The sequence below is a fragment of the Myotis lucifugus genome, unplaced genomic scaffold (genome assembly GCF_000147115.1).
Source record: "Myotis lucifugus unplaced genomic scaffold, Myoluc2.0 scaffold_773, whole genome shotgun sequence".
NCBI classification, from domain to species: Eukaryota; Metazoa; Chordata; class Mammalia; order Chiroptera; family Vespertilionidae; genus Myotis; species Myotis lucifugus.
This window is the reverse complement of record NW_005871821.1, coordinates 155,598-165,679: the sequence shown is the minus strand read 5'-3', so window position 1 is coordinate 165,679 and position 10,082 is coordinate 155,598. Positions and strand designations below refer to the sequence as shown.

The 10,082-nt window shown below is 41.4% G+C and overlaps 1 protein-coding gene across 1 annotated transcript; it reads left to right on the top strand.

Moving 5' to 3' along the window:
• Positions 1-1,228: 1,228 nt before the first annotated feature.
• Positions 1,229-2,230, top strand: LOC102426153 (olfactory receptor-like protein OLF4). Its single transcript, XM_006106155.1, has one exon. The coding sequence runs from the start codon at positions 1,229-1,231 to the stop codon at positions 2,228-2,230; it is 1,002 nt and encodes a 333-aa protein (XP_006106217.1).
• The last annotated feature ends 7,852 nt before the right edge of the window (positions 2,231-10,082 follow it).

Below are 10,082 nucleotides of genomic sequence, written 5' to 3'. Positions count from 1 at the left end.
CAGATTTTTAAAATGTTTGTTTAAATACACAGCAGAAAAATGGCCATCCCAATATGGAGCCCAAGTTTATGTGTCTGTGGGAGGGATACGAATTGGAATTGCTAGAACCCATTTCTACAGTATACACGTGAACAATCTGTCCAACTTGGGTTATAGCCACTCCTTGTCAAATAATTCTGAGAAGGCATGGAAATAATATAACCATGTTATAGTGTGTGTGTGTGTGTGTGTGTGTGTGTGTGTTTTCAGTCCTCAAAACAGGAGGACTAGGGATCATATGTTCCGAGGTATCTCTAACAATACATGAGCCAAAACTCGATCAAGAGAAGGTACTAAGGAGGGGATCTGTTCCCATCCATGGGACACATTTGCAACAAAGTGCAAGAGGCAGTGTGAATGAGGAAGTCCCTGTTCCTGAGGTTTCAACAGTAGCAGAGAGGCCCCAACTTGTCTGACACCGTCTCTCATCCTCTTCCTCATGCTCACTCACCTCCAACACTGGTTTCCTTTTTTGGCTGAACATGAAAACAAACATCTTCCTCAGGACCTTTACCCTGGCCATTCCCTCTGCCCAGCACCCACTCTCCCACAGAACCTTGCATCTCCCTCTCTTACTTGAGGTCTCTTTACAAATGACATCTTGTGTGTAGGTCTTGCCTAAACACCCATGAAAAATGAAACATCCTATTTATTTCTTCATACCTGCTTTCCTTTTCTTCATAACACCTGTCACCATCTGAAATGTTATATATATAGTTCATACTCACATGAGAATATTTTTTCCATTGATTTTGAGAGGGCGGAGGGGAAAGAAACATTCATGTGAGAGACACACGAATTGGTTGCCTTCCACACCCACCCTGACCCGCAGCTAAAGATCATCTTTATCATTGAATTGTAGAAACTTTTGTTCTTCAGCACCTTATACTTACAGCCTGAACAGTGCCAAAACATGGTCAGCATTCAATTTATATTCCTGAAATACATGAAAAATGTCTCATTAAAACTGTAGAATACATGATACCTTAAGGAAAAATGATGATTGATACGAAAGCTTCATATCACAGGTGACACAGGGGCTTTCCCAAAAGGGGACCAGATTCACATACAATATATTAAAATTAATTCTTTCTCTACAAATATAAATGTTAGCATTTCAAATATGTAATACAAGTTTTTGTGAATTAGTCATATTATTTCCCTCTTTCCTAGTAGTCACCTCCACCATATGCAACCAGGGAATGGTACACAAATTTCAGAATTTATTCTCATGGGATTTTCAGAGGACCCAGAACTGCAGCCCCTCATATTTGGGCTTTTCCTCTCCATGTACCTGATCACTGTGTTGGGAAACCTGCTCATCATTCTGGCCGTCAGTTCAGACTCCCACCTCCACACGCCCATGTACTTCTTCCTCTCCAACCTGTCCTTGGTAGACATCTGTTTCACCACCACCACCATCCCAAAGATGCTGGTCAACATCCAGACACAGAGAAAAGCCATCACCTACGCAGGATGCATCACACAGATTTATTTTCTTATACTCTTTTCAGTGTTGGACATTTTTCTCCTGACAGTGATGGCCTATGACCGGTTTGTGGCCATCTGCCACCCCCTGCACTACATGGTCATCGTGAACCCCCAGCTCTGTGGACTGCTGGTTCTGATGTCTTGGATCATGAGTATCCTGAATTCCTTGTTACAATGCTTAATGGCTTTGAGGCTGTCCTTCTGTGCAAACTTGGAAATCCCCCACTTCATCTGTGAACTCAATCAGATGATCCAACTTGCCTGTTCTGACACCTTTCTTAATAACATGGTCATGTATTTTGCAGCTGTCCTGCTGGGGGTTGGTCCTTTTATCGGGATCCTTTACTCATATTCTAAGATAGTGTCCTGCATACGTGGAATGTCATCAGCTCAGGGGAAGTACAAAGCATTTTTTACCTGTGCATCTCACCTCTCGGTTGTCTCCTTATTTTATTGTACAACGCTAGGCGTGTACCTCAGCTCTGCTGCTATCCAGAGCTCACATTCAAGTGAAACAGCCTCAGTGATGTACACTGTGGTCACACCCATGCTGAACCCCTTCATCTACAGTCTCAGGAACAAGGACATCAAACAGGCTCTGAAGACATTCTTTGTGAAGGAAACTACAAACAGGCCAGGAGTCCTAAGACTGAAGACGTACCCCCGATGGCAGAGGTCAAAGTCTCAGAGTCAGACATAGAAGCATGGAACAGACTGTCGAATCTCAGAGGGAGGCCGGGGTGGATGAGTGGGTGGGAAGAGATCAACCAAAGAACTCATATGCATAACCCCTGGACACAGACAGTAAGGTGGTAAAGGCCTGAGGCAGGGGGCAGGGGCAGGCTAGAAGGGATCAATGGGGGAAAGAAGGGGACATATCTAATACTTACAACAATAAAGATTTTTAAAAAAATGCAGTTTCTGAGTCCCACTTCTGAAGGGCCCAGTAATCTGTATTTACAATGATTAAAAATGATGTATAAACAGGTTGAAAATGAGCACACCTAGATAGTGGATGTCATTGCACAGATTATTAAGTTATTATTAGTTTAAAAAGAGGGTGAGGATCTTTATTAAAGGAAAGCTATGATTTAATGCATTTTGACCTAATTACCAGCATATGTCTTCTTTAACTGATATTTTTCACATGAAAATAATTTAAGTTTAACAGCAATGCTCAAATCCATTTATGATTATAGATATAGCTTTGCAAATAAGAGAATTTGAGCTATTCACTCTTGTTACAAATTGCATGAAAGATAGGAATAAAGTGTGTTTTTGGATTCAGAAAAAAAGGCTCAGAATCGGATACTGTGATTATCTTCAGACTGTGGAAGTAGAGCCTTCTCTTTTTATTCATTTCCTAGAATTTCCTTTTTTTTTTTTTGAAATTTCTTTATTGATTATGGTATTACATATGTGTCTTCATCCCCTCATTACCTCCTAGAATTTCCATTTCTTTTACCTTAACTTCTGTATTCCATTTCAGTAACTCACTTTATTAAACTTTCTTCTTTCTCTTATATTCCACAGTTTTTCCCTTTGTTGTTTTCTTACCTTCCCAAATTTATTTCCACCATGGCCATTACATAATGAGAAAACATGTATTTTTTTAGAATAATTTTTCGCAAGTGACAAATATTGTACCAAATGTTTTTTTTTTTTTTAATAAAAGAATCAACCAGAGATCCAAGATGGCTGCTGTTGGGACAGCAGGCTGCAAGAGAGTGTGAGTGAGAGAGCGAAAGGAGATTGCGAGGACATGCGGCGAGTGTCTGTATTTGTGAGTGAAGGGCAGCTGTATTCTATAGGACTGTTGGGGACTTGTGGACCAGGCTCCACTGGAGGGCAGCCTCTACTACTGCTGAAATATCTCCTGGAGTAACCGGCCCTGCCACAGATACTGCACCATCTTAAAAGGGAGAGCGACTCTGATTAGAAGCCCAGACTTAGCTTCAACCAGGGAGACCTCAGATACCTCCCAGGACCCTACAACCACAACGCCCGGGGACTAGCTGCCTCAGCTGCGAACCCACGAACACGAAGACTCCAGTCTCCCCAACTATGGGCTCCTAAAATGTTTTCCAGGGGGAGACAAAGCGGTGGCGAATATGTGGATGGGCCCTGCTCCTTCTCACAGAGCAAAGAGAAGGAACAGCTGAATTGAATAACATACACCTGGAATTGGCGAATGAAAAACAGCTGGCGAGGCAATCCATGGACGTAAAGGTCATTGATCGATCTCTTAGAGCAGTGGTCGGCAAACTGCGGCTTGGCAAACCGCAACTTGCGAGCCACATGCATCTCTTTGGCCCCTTGAGTGTGGCTCTTCCACAAAATACTGACTTCTGCGCCATGGGCCATGAAGCTTAATTGCACTGTACGTGCGCGCCTGCATGTGGTATTTTGTGGAAGAGCCACACCCAAGGGGCCAAAGAGCCACATGTGGCTCGCAAGCCATGGTTTGCTGACCACGGGCCTAGAGAGAGTCAATGCAGGAGAGAAAGAGCTACATAACCAGACACCCTGAGAGGAGCAATCATGGGAAGACAAAGAAACAGTCTGCATACAAAAGAAAAGGAGAAATCACCGGAAAAGAAAGAAAATGAAATTCAGGCAAGCAATATGTTAGAGAAAGAATTCAGAGCAATGGTCATAAGGATGCTGAAAAGGATGGAAGACAAATTCAACAGTATGTGTAAGAACCAAGAGGAAATGAAGAAGAACCAAGAAGAAATGAAGAATGACATCGCTGCAATAAAGACCACAATAGAAAACATCAAGTGTAGACTAGAAGAAGTGGAGGACCGCATCAGTGAGCTAGAAGACAAAGTAGGAAAAAATACCCAAGCAGAGCAGCATCTAAAAAACAGGAGGAGAGCCTAAGGGAACTTTGGGACAACATGAAACAAAATAACATCCGCATAATAGGGGTGCCAGAAGGAGAAGAAACTGAGCAAGGAATAGAAAGCCTGTTTGAAGAAATAATGACAGAAAACTTCCCTGATTTTGGAAGAAAAAAACTCACACAAGTCCAAGAAGCTTACAGAGTCCCAAACAAGATGAACCCCAAAAGACCAATGCCAAGGCACATTATAATTAAATTGGCAAACACCAACGACAAAGTAAGAATCTTAAAGGCTGCCAGAGAGAGACAGAAAGTTACCTACAAGGATCTCCCATCAGACTATCAACTGATTTCTCAACAGAAACACATCAGGCCAGTGGGAATGGAATGAAATATACAAAGTCATGGAAAGCAAGGGCCTGAATCCAAGAATACTGTGCCCAGCAAGGCTATCAATCAAAGTTGAGGGTGAAATCAGGAGTTTCACAGACAAAAAAGGACTAAGGGAGTTTATTACCACCAAACCAGCAATGCAAGAAATGCTAAAGGGTCTGCTGTAAAAAGAAGAAATAGGAAGGGAAGAAGAAACACTAGCATAAAGAATAAAAATGGGATAAAGATGGCGACCAGCAGGAAGGTAGGGAGGAAGAATGTCTGAGAGAGTGAGGGAGCGATAGAGGAGTGTGTGGATGTGATGTGATGTGTGTGTGTGTGTGTGTGTGTGTGTGTGTGTGTGTGTGTGTGAGCCAGGGACAGTTAGATCCTGCAGGTCTTCCAGGGGGCTGCCATACCAGGCAGTCTTAGACAGCGAAACCCCGCTGCCACCGCAAACACTCTGGGGAGGACAACGCCAGCACAAAAAGCACACCATCTTGAAAAACAGAATTGCTTGAGACTAGGATCCTAGCCTCGCCACCTAGTCTGTCTCAGACACAAACTGGGACCCTACAGCCACATGGGACAAAGACCTGTGACCACAGCTGCAGACCCACGGATAACAAGACTCCAGGCATCCCAGCTGAGGATTTCTGTGAGTCACAGAGGCCATGGCCCTTCCCACCAGCCTGCTGCGACAGTATAGGAACTGCTAGACCTGCTCTGTGCAAGCAGACCTCCTGCTTACATAGGGCAGGTGCGCTACCTGAATTTGAGCCTGGGCGCGTGGACACAGGGAGTCTACTTCCCACAGCGCACACCTGTGTGACCAGACCCCATGCCCACACAGGGAGGCTGCGCTACCTGAATTTGAGCCTGGGCACACAGACATAGGGAATCTGCTTCCTGCTGCATGCACCCGCACAATCAGACCCCACACCCACACAGGGAGTCTGTGCCACCTGACTTTGATTCTAGGCAAGCGCACACGGAGGTTGGTTTCCCATAACACAGGAGTAGACCTCCTGCTGACACAAGGCGACTGTACAGCCTGGTCCCCCAAGCAGACTGGGGACCCTGACTCTCCATGCAAGAGGCAGCACTGAGCACCAGTGACTTGACTCTTTTTCTCATTGCCCATGCACGGGACCCCTGATTCCCAGTGCACGCACACTAAGAGCCAGTGACTCCAATTCTCAGCACATGCACACACAGGGACCCTGCTTCTCGGCGCAAGGCCTCACCAAGCGACAGAGACTCTGATACTCAAATCTTGGCACGGACACAAGGGGACACTGATTCCTGGTGAGCTAGGGGATTCTGATTTTCAACCCACAACAGCAGGGTCTCTTTTTCAGCATGTCACAAGGGGGTCACTGATTCTAGGTGCACGCATGAGGTCGTACTGAGCGTCGGTGACTCTGGTTCTGGGCGAGCATGGCTCCCACAAACCCACAGCAGCCACACGTCTTGGAGTCAGAGCTCTTCACTGACACTTAGGTCGTGCAAAGGTTCCACTGCACATGGCCCAAGCATCCACAACTCGGCAATTGGACCTCCTGGTGATAGTTAGAATAGGGTGACAACGAAACAATCCCCAGAGGAAAGAAAATGGGGAATTGCCAAGAAAGGAAATAAGTGAAATGGAGGCATACAACATGACAGAAAAAGAATTCAGAGTCATACAGTTCATAAACCAGATGGACGAGAAAATCAGCAACCTATGCAAAAATAAGGAAGAAATAAAAAATGATATAGCTACAATAAAAAACACCATGGAAAGTTTCAACAGTAGACTAGAAGAAACAGGACAGAACTAGTGAGTTAGAAGATAAGGTAGAGAAATAAGCACAATCTGAACAGCAACTGGAGAAAAAAATTAAAAAGCAGGAAGAGAGCCTAAGGGAGCTTTGAGACAACACAAAACAAAGTAACATACATATAATAGTGGTGCCAGAAGGACAAGAAAAACAGCAAAAAGTAGAAAATCTATTTGAAGAAATAATGACAGAAAAATTCCCTGATATGGGGAAGAAAAAAGTTACACAAGTATAGAGAGTCACAAGCAAGATGAATCCCAAAAGACCCACACCAAGACACAGCACAATTACAATGACAAAGAGAATCTTAAAGGCTGAAAGAGAGAGAGAGATTTACCTACAAAGCATCCCCCATCAGATTATCAAATGATTTCTCACCAGAAACACATCAAGCTAGAAGGGAATGGAATGAAGTATACCAAGTGATGCAAAGCAAAGGACTGGATCCAAGAATACTCTATCCAGCAAGACTATCAATCAAAATTGAATGGGAAATCAGGAGCTTTACAGACAAAAAAAGGCTAAGGGATTTATCACTACCAAGCCAGCAATGCAAGAAATGTTAAAGGGAATGCTGTAAAAAGAATAAATAGAAAGGGAGGAAGGAACACAGGCATAAAGTACAGAAATGGCTACAAACAAGTACCTATCAATAATAACATTAAACATAAATGCATTAAATGCTCCAATCAAAACACATTCAGTGGCTGAATGGATAAGAAAACATGACCCATATATATGCTGTGTACAGGAGACCCACCTCAGAACAAGGGACTCACACAGACTGAAAGTGAAGGGATGGAAAAACATCTATCAGGCAAATGGAAATGAAAAAAAAAAGCTGGAGTAGCAATACTTATATCTGACAAAATAGACCTCAAAGTGAAGACCTTAATAAGAGAATAGGAAGGCCACTTCATAATTCTAAAGGGATCAATACAACAAGAGGATATAACTCTGGTAAACATTTATGCTCCCAATGCAGGAGCACCCAAATACATAAAAAAACTTCTGGAAGATATCAGGGAAGAGAGTGACAGCAACACAATCATAGTAGGAGACTTTAATAGCCCATTAACATCACTGGATAAATCCTCTAGACAAAAAAATTAGCAAAGAAAACTCAATCCTAAACAACTCACTAGATCAGATGAACTTAATCGACATCTTCAGAACATTCCACCCCAAAACTACAAAATATATATTCATTCTTCTCAAGTGCATGGGACATTTTCAAAGATATACAACATATTGGGACACAAGCAAAGTCTCTCCAAATTCAAGAGGAATGAAATCATATGAAACATCTTCTCAGATCACAATGGCATAAAATTAGAAATCAACTACAGTAAAAACAATCACAAAAATTCAAACATTTGGAGGCTGAATAGCATACTATTAAACAATGAGTAGGTTACCACAGAGATCAAAGAAGAAATAAAAAACATCCTGGAAACAAATGACAATGAAAACACAACAATCCAAAATTTTGGGATACAATGAAAGCAATCCTAAGAGGGAAGTTCATAGCATTACAGGCCTACCTCAAAAAACAAGAAAAACTGATAATAAACCATCTAACTCTGCAACTTGAAGAACTAGAAAGAGAGCAACAAGAAAAGCTCAGTGTTCGCAGAAGGAAGGAAATAATAAAGATCAGAACGGAAATAAAAGACATAGAGACCAAAAAACACAAAACAAAACAAAAACAAACAAACAAACAAAAACAATACAAAAGATCAATGAAACCAAGGGCTGGTTCTTTGAAAGCATAAACAAGATTGATGAACCTCTAGCCAGACTCACCAAGAAGCAAAGAGAGAGGACCCAAATAAACAAAATCAGAAATAAAAGAGGTGAAATAACAACAGATCCCACAGAAATACGAAGAATCATAAAAAAATACAATGAGCAACTCTATTTCAAAAAACTGGTCAACCTAGAAGAAATGGACATATTCCTAGAAAAATACAACCTTCCAAAATTCAACCAGGAGGAATGAAAAAATCTGAATAGGCTGATAACTATGGAGGAAATTGAAGCAGTAATCATAAAACTTCCCACAAACAAAAGCCCTGGACCAGATGGCTTCATAGGGGAGTTTTATCAAACATTCAAAGATGAAATAAAACCTGTCTTCCTCAGACTATTTCAAAAAATTCAAGAGGAAGGAGCACTTTCAAGCTCTTTCTACGAAGCCAGCATTACCCTAATTTCCAAACCAGATAAAGACAATACAAAGAGAGAGAATAACAGGCCAATGACCCTTATGAACCTAGACACCAAAATTCTCAACAAAATTTTAGCAAATCGGATCCAGCATTATATTAGAAAGATCATATATCATGACCAAGTGGGTTTTATTCTGGGGATGCAAGGATGGTACAATATTTGCAAATCAATAAATGTGATACACCACATAAACAAATTGAGAGATATAAACCATATAATCATATCCATTGATGCAGAAAAAGCATTTGACAAAATCCAACACCCTTTCTTGATAAAAATTCTCAGCAAGGTGGGAATAGAAGGATCATATCTCAACATAATAAAAGCCATATAACAAACCCACAGCCAAAATCATACTCAATGGGCAAAAACTAAAACCATTTCCCCTAAGAACAGGAACAAGACAGGGATGCTCACTCTCACCACTCCTGTTCGACATAGTACTGGAAGTACTAGCCATTGCGATCAGACAAGAAGAAGAAATAAAAGAGATCCAAATTGCAAAAGAAGAAGTAAAACTGTGCTAATTCGCAGATGACAGGATACTATACATAGATAACCCCAAAGACTCCATCAAAAAACTACTAGACTTAATAAATGAATCCGGCAATGTAGCAGGATACAAAATTAACACCTAGAAGTCTATGGCTTTTCTATACACCAATAATGAACTCACAGAAAGAGAAATTAAAAAAGCAATCCCATTTACCATTGCACCAAAAAAATTAAGATACCTAGGAATAAATTTAACCAAAAAGATAAAGTACCTGTACTCAGAAAATTTCAGGATACTGAAAAAAAGAGATAGAGGAAGACATGAACAAATGGAAGAATATACCATGTTCATGGATTGGTAGAATCAACATCACTAAAATGTCCATACTACCCAAAGCAATCTGTAAATTCAACTCAATCCCCATTAAAATAACAATGGCATACTTCAAAGACCTAGAACAAATTCTCCAAAAATTCATCTGGAATAAAAAAAAGTCCCTAAATAGTTGCAGCAATCTTGACAAAGAACAATGTTGGAGGGATCACAATACCAGATATCAAGCTATACTACAAAGTCATTGTTTTCAAAACTGCCTGGTACTGGCACAAGAACAGACATATAGACCAGTGGAACAGAACAGAGAACCCAGAAGTCAGCACAAGCCAGTATGCTCAATTAATATTTGACAAAGGAGGCAAGAGCATTCAATGGAGTCAAGACAGTCTCTTCAATAAATGATGTTGGGAAAACTAGACAGATACTTGCAAAAAAATGAAACTAG